The sequence below is a fragment of the Balaenoptera acutorostrata genome, chromosome 9 (genome assembly GCF_949987535.1).
Source record: "Balaenoptera acutorostrata chromosome 9, mBalAcu1.1, whole genome shotgun sequence".
NCBI lineage: Eukaryota > Metazoa > Chordata > Mammalia > Artiodactyla > Balaenopteridae > Balaenoptera > Balaenoptera acutorostrata.
The window spans coordinates 84,984,190-85,000,303 of NC_080072.1; the positions used below are offsets into that span (position 1 = coordinate 84,984,190).

At 35.1% G+C, this 16,114-nt stretch overlaps 1 protein-coding gene across 10 annotated transcripts in view; it reads left to right on the forward strand.

Annotated features, from left to right (window-relative positions):
- Positions 1-16,114, forward strand: part of GRIA4 (glutamate ionotropic receptor AMPA type subunit 4) — a 532,571-nt gene that overhangs the window by 478,201 nt on the left and 38,256 nt on the right. For all 10 annotated transcript variants that reach the window (XR_009009288.1, XM_057553228.1, XM_057553227.1 and 7 more), the window contains exons 12-14: positions 510-880; positions 6,647-6,845; positions 12,616-12,863. Coding sequence is in view for 9 of the 10 variants with exons in the window: in XM_057553228.1 (XP_057409211.1) it covers positions 510-880; positions 6,647-6,845; positions 12,616-12,863 (818 nt within the window). In the remaining variant the exon portion in view is untranslated. The remainder of the gene's footprint in view (positions 1-509; positions 881-6,646; positions 6,846-12,615; positions 12,864-16,114) is intronic.

Below are 16,114 nucleotides of genomic sequence, written 5' to 3' on the forward strand. Positions count from 1 at the left end.
AGGTTTTCTCATAACTGGAAAGGAATAAAAAAGAAAAGACTGTTTGAAATTCACAATTCATAATATTAAGGAATGGCCAAGTAATGAATCAGTGGCAACATTCCAAATGAAACAGAAAAGACTGCAAAATAGCAGCAATTCTGGCTAAGAAATTCAGAAATTCAGCCATATGGAAAAACTATCAAGTATCCTCCTCTGTGACATCTCAGACCCTTAAAGACTAAGGCAGTTATTTGAATTCAAGTTATTTTTGCTTATGTCTACTCCTTTTCTCTTCCTCTCATCTAATTACTAGCACCAATAAAAATATTCTGTGCAAAGTGATATAATATTTTATGAAAACAAATCTGTTCATCTTTGTATTTATCACTGGCCTTATTTATTGTTGGTATTCCCCAAAAAATGTAGAATAAATACATAACTGGTTAACTTTGAATGGATCAATCCAGTACTACTTGCTCCATGAAATCTATTAACCTACATGTTTTCATGTGTCTTTTCTTTTATAGAAAGCAGAGATTGCTATTGCCCCTCTGACAATCACTTTGGTCCGAGAGGAGGTCATTGACTTCTCTAAGCCCTTCATGAGTTTGGGCATATCTATTATGATCAAAAAGCCTCAGAAATCTAAACCAGGAGTGTTTTCCTTCTTGGATCCTCTGGCCTATGAGATTTGGATGTGCATAGTCTTTGCCTACATTGGTGTCAGCGTGGTCTTGTTCCTAGTTAGTAGATTTAGTCCATATGAGTGGCACACAGAAGAGCCAGAAGATGGAAAGGAAGGACCCAGCGACCAGCCTCCCAATGAGTTTGGCATCTTTAACAGCCTCTGGTTTTCCCTGGGTGCTTTTATGCAGCAAGGATGTGACATTTCACCCAGGTTAGTTTCAAAACCCTTAAGTTCTTCACCAATTCCACAGTAATTCTAAATATTGTGCATAACATATCTCTATATGTTCTTTTCCTGGAGGCAGAGCATTGCTTAAAACACAGAAAAACCTTGCAGTCCCAAATTAATCTAAATATACTCATAACCGATTTTTCCAAATTAGCACAAAGTATGGATACATCATAAAGATTAATTTCTCAATGGAAAAGTAACATATGGAACCCATCAGAATGCTCAAAAATAACTTAGTATTAATATTTCTTTCAGTGATTACAGGTGGAAACTAAATCTAAATTCTTAAGAATAGGAATTTATTTTCATGTTGTCTCCTTTTCAAAATCAAATGTTTTTGTTGTTTTGTTGTTCACTTTTGAAAATTAATTTTGAACTCGATTTACATCCCATGTAACTTAATGGAGATTTCTACCATGGAGTTACCTAAAATCTGAGTTAATATAGTAGGTTCCAGATATACATTGTTCTATCTAATAATCATAAACAAGCTAAGCAGTAGGCAAAGAGTCAGCAATGTAAATACTATATTTGTTTTCCTTATCAGTGGAGTCACGGCTCATATCCATAAGGATGTGTTTCAGTTATGTTTGTCAAAAATGCAGCCAACCTCCTGTTGCAAGAACAATACCAAATTTCTCTCAGAAAAATAGCTGAAGGCAGGAGAAGCTAAGAATTGAATTTAAATGGTGACTTATATTAGCATCGCAAATATATGTATTTTTAAAGAAATACTTTCTCAAAAAGAGATGTTTTAGCTACAATGCAATTTGCATTCCTTAAGGACCAGGAACACTATAAATGTGCTTAAATTCCAATAACATAGAAATTTGAATCAATAATCCTCAATTAATGAAATGAAATCAAAGCAAATCAGGTAATAGTTTTATGGTTTTTTTAAAATTTATTTATTTGGTTTTTATATAGCAGGTTCTTATTAGTTATCTGTTTTATACATATTAGTGTACATATGTCAATCCCAATCTCCCAATTCATCCTACCACCACCACCACACACCACATGCTTTCCCCCCTTGGTGTCCATATGTTTGTTGTCTACATCTGTGTCTCTATTTCTGCCTTGCAAACTGGTTCATCTGTACCATTTTTTCTAGATTCCATATATATGTGTTAGCATACAGTATTTGTTTTTCTCGTTCTGACTTACTTTACTCTGTATGACAAACTCTAGGTCCATCCACCTCACTACAAATAACTCAATTTCGTTCCTTTTTATGGCTGAGTAATATTCCACTGTATATATGTACCACTTCTTCTTTACCAATTCCTTTGTCAATGGGCATTTAGGTTGTTTCAATGACCTGGCTATTGTAAATAGTGCTGCAATGAACATTGGGGTGCATGTGTCTTTTTGAATTATGGTTTTCTCTGGGTATATGCTCAGTAGTGGGATTGCTGAGTCATATAGTAATTCTACTTTTACTTTTTTAAGGAATCTCCATACTGTTCTCCATAGTGGCTGTATCAATTTACATTCCCACCAACAGTGCAAGAGGGTTCCCTTTTCTCCACACCCTCAACAGACTTTGTTGTTTGTAGATTTTCTGATGATGCCCATTCTAATCAGTGTGAGGTGATACCTCACTGTAGTTTTGATTTTCATTTCTCTAATAGTGATGTTGAACAGCTTTTCATGTGTCTTTTGGCCATCTGTATATCTTCTTTGGAGAAATGTCTATTTAGGTCTTCTGCCCATTTTTTGATTGGATTCTTTGTTTTTTTAATATTGAGTTGCTTGAGCTGTTTATATATTTTGGAGATTAATCCTTTGTCCATTGATTTGCTTGCAAATATTTTCTCCCATTCTGAGGGTTGTGTTTTCGTCTTGTTTATGGTTTCCTTTGCTGTGCAAAAGCTTTTAAGTTTCATTCGGTCCCATTTGTTTATTTTTGTTTTTATTTCCATTACTCTAGGAGGTGGGTCAAAAAGGATCTTGCTGTGGTTTATCAAAAAGATTTTGATTTCTTCAGTGATCTCTTGGTTATTTAGTAATGTATTGTTTAGCCTCCATGTGTTTGTATTTTTACGGGTTTTTTTTTTCCTGTAATTTATTTCTACTCTCATAGCGTTGTGGTCAGAAAAGATGCTTGATATGATTTCAATTTTCTTAAATTTATCAGGGCTTGATTTGTGACCCAAGATGTGATCTATCCTGGAGAATGTTTCAGGTGCACTTGAGAAGAAAGTGTAATCTGCTGTTTTCAGATGTAATGTCCTATAATATCAATTAAATCTATCTGGTCAATTGTGTCATTTAAAACTTGTGTTTCCTTATTAATTTTCTGTCTGGATGATATGTCCATTGGTGTAAGTGAGGTGTTAAAGCCCCCTACTATTATTGTGTTACTGTTGATTTCCTCTTTTTAGCTGTTAACATTTGCCTTATGTATTGAGGTGCTCCTATGGTGGGTGCATATATGTTTATAATTATTATATCTTCTTCTTGGATTGATCCCTTGATCATTATGTAGTGTCCTTCCTTGTCTCTTGTAACATTCTTTATTTTAAAGTCTATTTTATCTGATATGAGTATAGCTACTCCAGCTTTCTTTTGATTTCCATTTGCATGGAATATCTTTTTCAATCCCCTCACCTTCAGTCTGTATGTGTCCCTAGGTCTGAAATGGGTCTCTTGTAGACAGCATATATATGGCTCTTGTTTTTGTATCCATTCAGCAAACCTGTGTCTTTTGGTTGGAGCATTTAATCCATTCACGTTTAGGTAATTATCAATATGTATGTTCCTATTCCCATTTTCTTAATTGTTTTGGGTTTGTTTTTGTAGGTCCTTTTCTTCTCTTGTGTTTCCCACTTAGAGAAGTTCCTTTAGCATCTGTTGTAGAGCTGGTTTCGTGGTGCTGAATTCTCTTAACTTTTGCTTGTCTGTAAAGCTTTTGATTTCTCCATCAAATCTGAATGAGATCCTGCCAGGTAGAGTAATCTTGGTTGTAGGTTCTTCCCTTTTATCACTTTAAATATATTGTGTCACTCCCTTCTGGCTTGTAGAGTTTTTGCTGAGAAATCAGCTGTTAACCTTCTGGGAGTTCCCTTGTATGTTATTTGTCATTTTTCCCTTGTTGCTTTAAAATTTTTTTCTTTGTCTTTAATTCTTGTCAATCTGGTTACTATGTGTCTCAGCATGTTTCTCCTTGGGTTTTTCCTGCCTGGGACTCTCTGTGCTTCCTGGACTTGGGTGGCTATTTCTTTTCCCATGTTAGGGAAGTCTTCAAATAATCTCTTCAGATATTTTCTTGGGTCTTTTCTCTCTCTCTTCTCCTTCTGGGACCACTACAATGCGAATGTTGGTGTGTTTAATGTTGTCCCAGAGTTCTCTTAGGCAGTTTTCATTTCTTTTCATTCTTTTTTCTTTATTCTGTTCTGTGGCAGTGATTTCCACCATTCTGTCTTCCAAGTCACTTATCCACTCTTCTGCCTCAGTTATTCTGCTATTGATTCCTTCTAGTGTATTTTTCTTTTCAGTTATTGTATTGTTCATCTCTGTTTTTCTGTCCTTTAATTCTTCTCGGTGTTTGTTCCTTAATTCTTCTAGTTCTTTGTTAAACATTTCTTGCCTCTTCTCAGTCTTTGCCCCCATTCTTTCTCTAAGGTCCTGGATCATCTTCACTATCATTATTCTGAATTCTTTTTCTGGAAGGTTGCCTATCGCCACTTCATTTAGTTGTTTTTCTGGGGTTTTATCTTGTTCCTTCATCTGGTACATAGTCCTCTGCCTTTTCATTTTATCTATCTTTCTGTGAATGTGGTTTTCATTCTACAGGCTGCAGGATTGTAGTTCTTCTTTCTTCTGCTGTCTGTCCTCTATTGGATGAGGCTATCTAAGAGGCTTGTGCAAGCTTTCTGATGGGAAGGACTGGTGGTGGGTAGAGCTGGGTGTTGCTCTGGTGGGCAGAGCTCAGTTAAACTTTAATCCTCTTGTCTGCTGTTGGGTGGGTCTGAGTTCCCTCCCTGTTGGTTGTTTGGCCTTAGGTGACCCAGCACTGGAGCCTACAGGCTCTTTGGTGTGGCTAATGGTGGACTCTGGGAGGGCTCAAGGAGTACTTCCCAGAACTTCTGCTGCCAGTATCCTTGTCCCCGCCGTAAGCCACAGCCATCCCCCGCCTCTGTAGGAGACCCTCCTACACTAGCAGGTAGGTCTGGTTCAGTCTCCTATGGGGTCACTGCTCTTTCCTCCTGGGTCCTGATGCACACACTACTTTGTGTGTGCCCTCCAAGAGTGGAGTCTCTGTTTTCCCCAGTCCTGTCGAAGTCCTGCAGTCAAATCCCGCTAGCCTTCAAAGTCTGATTCTCTGGGAATTCCTCCTCCCATTGCTGGACTCCCTGGTTGGGAAGACTGATGTGGGGCTCAGAACCTTCACTCCATTGGGTGGACTTCTGTGGAATAATTGTTCTCCCATTTGTGAGTCACCCACCCAGTGGTTATGGGGTTTGATTTTATTATGATTGTGCCCCTCCTACTATCTCATTGCAGCTTCTCCTTTGTCTCTGGATGTGGGGTAATTTTTTGGTGAGTTCCAGTGTCTCCTGTCGATGATTGTTCAGCAGGTAGTTGTGATTCCGGTGCTCTCGCAAGAGGGAGTGAGCGCACATCCTTCTACTCTGCAATCTTGAACAAATCACCAGTTTTATGGTTTTGAAACCAAGATTAAGCAAATGTTAAGTTAAAACCAACAGGCGTCACTTATATAATAATGGTTAAGAAGGGAGCATTTTAAGCTAGAAATGCCATTGAAAATATGAAATCTTTCCTCATATTAAGAAAATGTTTAAAAATAATCTGTCACAGGAATTTTAAATAGTCTGATGGTCCTGTTGAGTGAGATCAATTATGATTATGCTCTGAACTTTTTATTCATTTCATTCTCACTTTTCTTCTGCTCACCCACACATCCCTGATAACCAGAGAAATGGTGAAGAGAAAATGTTTTTTTGAGCTCTAGCCTCAGTTTTCAGTGCTGTTACACTGCATATTAACAAGTCACATGCTTTGGTCTCATGTTGGAAGTGGCAGAGAGAACATTTTTATACCAGTATGTAAAGCTCTTTAAGACATAGCTCATCCTCCATTCAGATAAAAAATGGAATATCATTCCAACCAACCAACAAACAAAACATTCTCAACTATGGTTACTTTGAGACCAATCCTAGATCTTCATGTGGTCCAGCCCCACCTTGGCATATGTCCCATCCACCTTGGCATAGCTCTGACTGAAGGTAAAAACAAGTTCTCTCAGAAGAGCATCTGCCATCTTATATCAAATCTAAGAGCTCACCAATTGTTAAGATGTATTGCTATTTTATGTACCACCAAGAGAGAAACAGTGCTGCCAATCAAACTATGGTACTGTGATTTATCTCTTCGAACATATGCTGCATCCTAATTTCAGAGATGCTAAAGTGCAAAAGAGATCAATGAATTTAAGTAAGCATTCCTCTTCTGGACCTGAAGGAAAGGCTTTTGGTTCTACATTTCTGCCAAGTAAACAATAAAAAGGAAAAGTATTCTAAGTGTGGCATTTATACATTCAATATAGCATAAAAGATGTCAAGTGATACAGAAATACTAGAACCATTCTGAGTAGACTATTCAGAACATAAAATGATACTTGTAATTATTATTAAACATACACAGTGAATTGATGGTATTTCTTTTCTTTCTCTATGTTGATTATAGAAAGGAAAATGTTATTATCTTATCCATGTTTAGATCCCTCTCAGGTCGAATTGTTGGAGGTGTTTGGTGGTTCTTTACACTCATCATTATATCATCTTATACTGCTAACCTCGCTGCTTTCCTGACTGTTGAGAGAATGGTCTCCCCCATAGAAAGTGCGGAAGACCTGGCCAAACAAACAGAAATTGCCTATGGAACATTGGATTCAGGGTCAACAAAAGAATTCTTCAGAGTAAGTTGAGGGGAAAACTAAAAAGGAAATGTTCATAACTTTCAAACTCAGGCAATTTTGCCAATTATTATATTATGGGCTCTAGCTATTATAAGTTTTGCAAACACAATGGTAACTGCTATGTTTAAACATAGCAATGCTATATACTTCTACTTGGATTTTATAATCACTTTAATTTGCAAAAGCTAATTGATTTATTCACATTGCAAGAGGGACCCTCACTAAGGAAAAGTAACAACAAAAAGGTAAACAAAGCAACTTTATAACATAATTTATCCTAAAGATTCCAATATTCATAATGCTATGAAGATACTTCATCTGGCAAGATTTGGATTTATCTATGCTTTGGGATTTAGAGCATAAAAATGAAAGCAAGGTTGTTGGGTTTTTTTTCAAAGAATACATTTACCTTGCTGCATTTGAATCCCAAAACCTTAATTTCATGTTATAGTACCTATATGAGGTTTATTATTCTATAATCTATTCTGTAACAATGGATTTCAAAGCAATATATTTGCTTTCTCACAAGAGAATGGGAACAAGAACTACTAAGTTCTAGCACCTTTGTAAAACATTGTATGATATTGCATTTGTGCTGATTTCTCTGCTTTTGCAGATCAAATTGTTCAAACTGATATAATTGCGTTTCACATATGGATATGATTCCTTTGGCTTGCCATCATGATGGCAGGTATTTTGGAGGTTTTGGGGGTTTTAGCTGTTTGTACCACTATAAGGATGAATTTTTTGATCTGTGAATCTCTTTTACTCTGCTTTTACTTAAATCCAGAAATTTCACAATGTCTGGTCAGAGATAAGGGTTAATTTTGTGACTTTAGAACCAAAAAACTAAAAAGTGGTCAGGGTGAAATTTTCACAAATATTTCACTAGGTAATTGTGGCATCTTATATTTAGCATCAGTTGCTTAGAGACTAAATATTTAGTAATTTAGAATACAAGATATGTTTCACTATTTCCTAAACTATTGTGTAAAATTAATGATAGCCCTTTAAAGTAAATTCACACTTATATACAGTACTTGGGAGATTACATTTTCATTTTAAATGTGTATATTTATTGTTTTCTCACTCAGCTTGGAAATTAAAAACAACAAAAAATACTACTCCTTAAGCCAGCCTTAACTTTCATGCACTTGAATTTCAATAATATTTCTTTTTAAAAAAAAATTCAATTATAGTATTCTTAGATATGACAGATGTTTTTGTAACACTAAGTCAGGAACAAATCACTCAAAAATTGTGCCAAACCCATCATTGCACATTGTTTTAAGAAAAACAGACAGTGAACATCTTTGTCAACAATTTGGAGCATTACTAATAGATATAAAATTTGTAAGTTAATTGTAAACTATTTGTAGGTTTTTCTAAAACTGTGAATAATAGTCATAATATATTTTATTAACAATATTCTATGGATAAACTTAATTAGCTAAATTTTTTTTAACTTACTGAGTGCATCCCAGTCTCTAAAGCTTAATATAGTAACACACTGCTCTAACACATTTTAGCATAATTTCAGTACTTTTCTGGAAATCTATGTTTCCACCCAAAAGAAACTAGGTAAAATTTAGTGACTTTGACTAAAAACCATTTTGTATATGCATCAAAATAGAATACAAATTTGTGCTATCACTTGCAATTTACTGAAAAATGATGACTGATTTTCATGTAAATAAAGCAGATATTTGTAGGTTCATCATTTTGCCTTGAGTGAAAAAGGGGAAAAGAAATATCATATTGATTCCCTGAAAATGTTTCAAAAATAACTCACTGTAGAGCTCTTTGGCATCACGTACATTGAGAATGTTATTTCTAATCTTTATAGAGTTTTAAAAAACTGCTCAAGTTTGAAAAACTAATGAAGTAGGTAAGAGAATATATTGATTAGAAATATAGGAATAAGGAAAGCTGCTTCCTAGATACAGAGCCTCCCATATAAGTAGGGCAGTCACCATGGCCTGTTTCCTTTCTGTCCCACCCAATTATAGTTTTAAAATTGAAAGAGTGTTATAAGTATAGATATTTATGTTGCAGAATAGTTTGAACCCTAATAGGACAAGAAAATAATTTTCCCTGGAAGCATACTTCCAGGAATGCATAAATTTGAGTTCTCTGATAAAAATCTCCTTCATTTCCTACCCTATGTTCTCCCTCCTCTCTCATACATGATGACCTGGTTTAAATAAATCATTTGTCTGATGGGTTGTTGAGGAAACAGAACGTGAAAGGTATTTTTGTCCTTGTCAAAAATGTTTTCTTATAGGAACACAGTAATGGTACATCTATCAGCTTCACTAAACTGTCTCAGGCAGTTACCTATACTCAGCATTTCAAAAAATGTCGCAGTTGTTCTGGAAAAAGAATTAGGCCATGGAGGAAAATTACATCAGAATTCAACTGTTGCCTTGGTTTTGTACCGTTATGAAACTTGATATGTTTCATGTTCTGTGCCACTTGTTAAGCATACACATAGAGTCATTTAAAGGAATTTTGTACTTGTCACTTAATGACAGGCTTTTTTAAAGGTACTTTTACATTATTATAAACCTGATTTAAACACACTGATTTTAATTTCAGTGCAGATTTTATCCTGTTCCTGTTTCAGTCATCAGTGAAATCATGAATGTATAAATGAGGTGGATTAGTATTTCAGGGCTTATAATATTATCAAATAGTACATTGATAAGCTCTTAGTGGAACATCAGTCTTGCTGCATAAGCTACTAAAAGCAGGAAATAATTCACCTGATAACAATGTAAATATCAACTATAGTGCATGACATTTTTACATATTTTCTATTAAAAGCAGAAATGGCAAAATACTTAATTTTGAGAAATTAAAAGGATGGCACATTTTTAAATCTCCAAGAATTATTATAAGTAATGAAATTGTGCTTTAAATCAAATAGTTTCCCATGCATTGTGTTTCACAATAAAGATGAAACAAGTAAATCTGAGATTAATTTTATAATTTAAAAAAAAAATGACATATTATCTTTGCTTATTACCTTGAGCATATTCATTCCCCAAACCTGATCTTTAAGTAGATATCACAGTTGAAGATGAAGATGTAAAAGTCCCATTATCACTACATTTATGAGCTTACTGGGTCTGCAAAAATCTCCTCATTTTAGCCTGTCTCATCAAATTTATAAAAATTACCTTACCCTCATTCCTTAGCAAAAACACCCTCTTACAGTCACAAGTAAGGCACAGCGATATTATTTCCAGTCCTTTACTTCCAGAATTTCCCAACCTCACCCTCTCCACCATGTGGATTTGATTTTATCTAAACCATGCCCCTTTAAATCAGAATCAGAATTTCTAAACATTAACATAGTGACACACCATATAAATTTTTTTCCCAAAAAGTTTCTTTCATCATTCCTCTATTTTCCACTGGGAGTCTGTATTTTATAATTTCTATTATACATAAGAAATTAAGCATACTTACACTACAGATTCCTCTTTCTTCTGGACTTTAAAGGAATTAATTTAACTTCTTTTGCACTTAAGGTATATGTAATTCTATATATTTAAACAAAAGCAGTAGTAATTTTCCTCACATTAATATTATGGGAATGGACGTCTATAAAATATCAATGACCTAAAGGTATTTTATTCCTTTAAAAAAATTATCTGCTTTAATATTATGTTGCATTCTATATAGTTAAATTATCTTCATAATTACCAAGCCCTAAAAATACTCTTTTTTCCATTTTGCTGCCTTAGTTTTGTTTAGCTGTTCCCTTTTCCTTTAATAAGATATAAAAAATAAGTAGAAAATTGCCAAGTAACTAGCATGATTCTCATATTCTTAAAATTTTTCAAAAAAAATTTAATTAAAATAATACTCAGATTTTATTTCTTCCGGTTTCAATGTAGTATACATAGTGAAGCAAAAAATATATAGAGAACTCTATACCTTTTGGGGTGTAACTCTGAAGTGAAGTTATCAATACATTTAAAAAAGTGATTATATGCCTAAATGATGTTGTTTAGCAACACATGTCTAAATTGAAATCATCAGGATAGATGTTTAAAGACAATCAGTATCAAGTGATCCAGAGAGTTTATAATTTTCAGAAATTGGAACTCGTTGTAAAATGGAGTAGTTCATACTCTGGAAGAGAACTTCATTATCAGAGATGGAGTGAATGAGGCCTGGCAACATGGCCTCCCTAGTGGATCTCATGGTTAAGCGTTCTGAATCCAGATACTCTTCTGTCCTGGAACAACATAGAATCTTTGCAATTGAATTATATTTGGCATAGAATTTTCCTAGTGTGAGGATTTCTGTAGCCAGAAGTAACCTGTCATTACCTGAACACACATACACAAACATATCAGAATCTCTGTATCATGAGATATTTTCAAGTGTTAATAACATAAAAACATTTCAGAGGATACAGGATACAGGATATCTATTTCCTATTTGATATTTATCACCATTTGAATATACATTAACATAAAATATCTGGGGTTTTTTGGTGTTTAGGTATGCAAATCTCTTATTGTGTGACTTATTATATAGATCTATTGATTACTAAATTTCCACCTTATGAAGCCAAAATTTTGAATACCACTTTTATCAGTTTCTTTGTTCACCTGAGTAATTTGCTTTTGCCCAAAACATGTATTATTAAATTTGCTATTTGTGTACCTTGTTGATTATTGAAGATCTGCTTCTTGTTGGATTCTATCTTCTGGTAAACAAAACAAGGTCGGTGTAAATAAGTATACATGCTACTCAGGATTTGGCCTTATGCATAGATTTAGGTTTGACTGAAGTCTCCATTACTTTTAATTTGGATCCAGATGCAAAATTTCCACATCTTGCTATTGAACAAAAGTAATTGCACCAGATAAAATTCTGTGTGTATCATTGTATTATCAAACACCAAACAGGATTTGGGCTTTTCTATTTTATTAAATATATCCTTTGGGGACATTTGAGTTTATTTGGATATATTTTCACGTGAAAAAATGTGTGGATGAAAAAATCTAATATGAATGCAGATACTGACAAAATGAATTGGATAAATTAAGTCCTGGAAATAATGTAGATACAGCCCAAATAGACAAAAATATAAGTGTAAGTTTCTTGGCTGAAGTCAAGGGATTAGAAAAACTAACTCTCCAAAATATAAAGTGGGAAAACAAGAATTACTTCTCTTTAAAGTTTAATATATGTACTATTTGGAGATTTTGTTTAAAAAGGTCTAAAAATGTTTTGGTGGACCTAGTTTGATTCTTGTTTTATGGATATTTGGTTTGTAAACTAGGGCAGATTTCTCCTCCTCTTTCGGTGTTCAAATACTGACTTGATAGGGACTGCACATTTTGTATATATTTTTTTAGAATGGCTTTCATTAAAACTTTGAGGCATGGAAAAATATGAAAATAAAACAATATAACAACTCTTCTTGTTTGTTATAATTCAGTACAACTCTCTCTATGGCTGTCTACATTTTATAATAATAGTAAGTCGTTCTTTAAGCAGTTGAGTAGGGTAGTTATTATGACATGAGGTACATTTTTCTCCAGATATCACTTTTAAATGTCTTTCATTTCAATGATTTTCTTAAACAGTTGTAAAAGGCAGTTTTCTATTTGGAAAAGAATAATGTTATTATGGCAAATTGCAATTAAAGGGTAACGTAGAAGGCTTTATTCTTATCTCGGTTCAGTCAATATTAACATCTTGTTCCCTTCTTTCCTGTATTTAATTTTATTTTAATTTCCTCCAGAGATCAAAAATAGCAGTGTATGAAAAGATGTGGACCTACATGCGATCAGCAGAGCCATCAGTGTTCACTAGGACTACAGCTGAGGGAGTAGCTCGTGTCCGAAAATCCAAGGGCAAATTTGCCTTTCTCCTGGAGTCCACTATGAATGAATACATTGAGCAGCGAAAGCCATGTGACACAATGAAAGTGGGAGGAAATCTGGATTCGAAAGGCTATGGAGTAGCAACACCCAAGGGTTCTTCATTAAGGTGGGTGGAATAGTATAACAATATAACATGTGTTGTTATAGTATTCCACCTTCCCTGATGTCCCTGAGAGAATTATTTTGTTTTGTGTGCGAACATGGTATGTTTGTTTGTTTTTCTGTTTCTCCATTTCATATTTTTTGGTCAACAATCAGGTAATTTTTTTTTTAATTTTAGAATAATTAATCTTAATTGACATATATCTTTTAAGGCCATATAAAAACCAAACTGGTTGAACACTAGCTGCTTCCAGTGGGCCTAAAACATGGGTAGCATATGCTTCTATATCTCATCAACTTTTTTTGGTCACTGAAATCTACATTCTCATTGTGTCAGTAATAATTCTACATTTTTTCATTATTTTTAAAATTATGCCTGCCTGCTAGTTTCTAAGAAGAAATCAATATCTTCTAGAAAAACACTTTTTTTTCCATTTCAATGTTTCATTTATTATGGCATCATTATATTTTAGAAAATCCTGAGTTGTATCAGTGCTAACTTTGTAAATCACATTTATTTATAAATGCAATTATGATTACAGGGAAAACTGGGCTCTGATTTTATTGTGCTTACTCAAGTCACACTCTCTACTGTTGCAAAGGGAGTATGGGGTAAGTAAGATCTGTAAAATTAGACCCAGTAACAATTCAAAATTGTTCACACATAGACCCCTAAAATGTGACTTATGACCAAAGCGTCACACATGTGGTTGATAGTCCACATGTGTTAAAAGTGGGACTTTATTTCTTAAGGAAATGTTGGTGAAATCTGCCCTTTTCACCCTTTTGGTCCTGGACATAGAAAATTCACATGTTTATGTCCAGGAGGCAGAGTTTCCTATTTTCCTTAAGTAACAAAGGCTGCTGTTGAATTGCTGGGGTTAGAGCAAAGCCGGGGTCAAAAGTGACGACTGACAAATTACTCTGGTCTCAGTGCTGCTTAGGAGAGATTCATACAAAGCACAGACTCAAGAAGAAATCAGAATCTTTGCCAAAGGAATTAACCAAGAACCTTGTCTTGAAAAATGATGTTTCTGGTAAGCCTTTGAAAAATGAAGGTAATGAGACCTGTACTGTTGCCTAGGAGGAGTGAAAACAATATAAAATTATATGATTGGTTTCAAAAAGGGAACTGCAATGTACTTTGGGTATATGTGCTGGGTGGGGGAGAAGTTGAAACAGATATAAGAAACAAATACTAGTACTGAAAAGTTTGTGTTAAAACAGTATTTTGTGTTTGCAAACAACACTGTAATAATTTGAGAGGGGTTTCATGGTATGTTCAAAAGGGACACTTTTTAAAGGAGATAGAGCAAAGTTAGCCAGCAAAGACATATTTGGGTGTAGACTTTGGCAATACTGAAGTCAGGTTTATTTGACAACACTTCGCATATGAAACTGGAGAAATGTGCACGGAGAAAGCCAAACAAATAAATTATCTATGATAAAATTCTACCAAAAAAGATTTCAGCCATTCAGAAACTAAAAGTGGCATTAGAATATTTGGTCTTTAAGGGAATATTTTGTTTGATGCAATATGAGAAATATGTAATTTCAATGAGGCCATGTGGCAAATAAATCGTTATCAAAATAGTAGTAAATAGAAAGGGAAACAGCAACGGAGGGTGATATGTAGATCACTGTTCACACTATTGATTACATTCACTGGATGTAGCATTTGCTCTTAATTAATTCTCTGTGGATGTATCTGCCTTGTTCTCTGTCTTGTGTCTACTGATAAAGTCAAGTTCCAGGGACTGAATTTGGCCCTCAGATAAGGGTGCGCCTGATTCCCATTGATAGCAAGAGTGTTCCCTCTTAAATGTGCCACTTTGTCAAGTCCACACTACAGGGATTGTTTAGGGAGAAGCTGAAGGGCTTCATCTGTCTAGAACTGTATAATAATCAGCTATTGGCCTCCCCCTCTTTTCCTGTCTTTCCCTGGATCTTGTTAATGAGGCAATTGTTAAACTCAGCTTCCTGGGTTAAGAGTTTGTTTATGTGCTTTGCTTTATACATGCCACAATTTCCTGAGCAAGCTGGCCCCTGCATGCCAAAACCACAGTCATTTTGTCCTGTCTTTGAGAATACTGGAAGTGCACTGAAGGCTAACCAGCATTCACCTTACCCACACCTCCTTACGCCCCCACACCCAGACCAACTAAGCAGGAGGCTCATTAAGCTTAAATTCTCATTCTTATTCAACTAGTAACCTTCTGCTTCAAAAGAGGCAAACTAATATAGAGATGGACCAATAGGCACCTTCTGTATAAATGATGAAATTCAAAATAATTACAGTCATCAGAACAGGATCCAGAGGGCATACCTGCATCAAGAGTATCTTTGAAAATTTTCTGCCTCATTTGTTCAGTTGAGACTAAGTCTGTTTTCCCACAAGATCTATTTTTTTAACCAAGTTTTTAAGTTAATAGTTCTGGATACATTGAGGCTGGTCTGTTTCATTGTCATTAATTATGGTTTCTTCCAAACGCTGCTGTTTTGATTCATTGGGAAATATGAGACTTTATGAAAAGGAAAACAATCTTCCTCTGATATAAGTATAACCAGAGAATGCAGACAAATGACTAGCAATCTTCTGTTGATCTAGGGAGTTTTTTTTTATTTCCAGATCTTGCTGTTTGGTCAAAATGCTTCATAATAAATGTCACAGAAAAGAGTAAGAGTAGGATATATAATCAGGATGGAAAATCAGGACTTGGGTCTTTAATGTAGGCTTTTTTTTTTTTTTTTTTTTTTTTTTTATTTATGACTGTGTTGGGTCTTCGTTTCTGTGCGAGGGCTTTCTCTTGTTGTGGCAAGTGGGGACCACTCCTCATCGCGGTGCACGGGCCTCTCACCATCGCGGCCTCTCTTGTTGCGGAGCACAGGCTCCAGACGCGCAGGCTCAGTAATTGTGGCTCACGGGCCCAGCCGCTCCGCGGCATGTGGGATCTTCCCAGACCAGGGCTGGAACCCGTGTCCCCTGCATTGGCAGGCAGATTCCCAACCACTGCGCCACCAGGGAAGCCCTAATGTAGGCTTTAAAACACAGGCAATCAGGATCATCACAGAGCATATATCTGTGACTAGGATAACAAATATTACAACAGTTATGACTGGCACCCATCTTTATGGCAGAGAATGATATGCAAAGCTCCTTAGTGTTCAAAGAGACTTTATTTCAGGCTAGCGTTTGCTGGGCATACACATACATAACGTTTCACAATGTTAAAACCATCAAGCTATCACTAACGG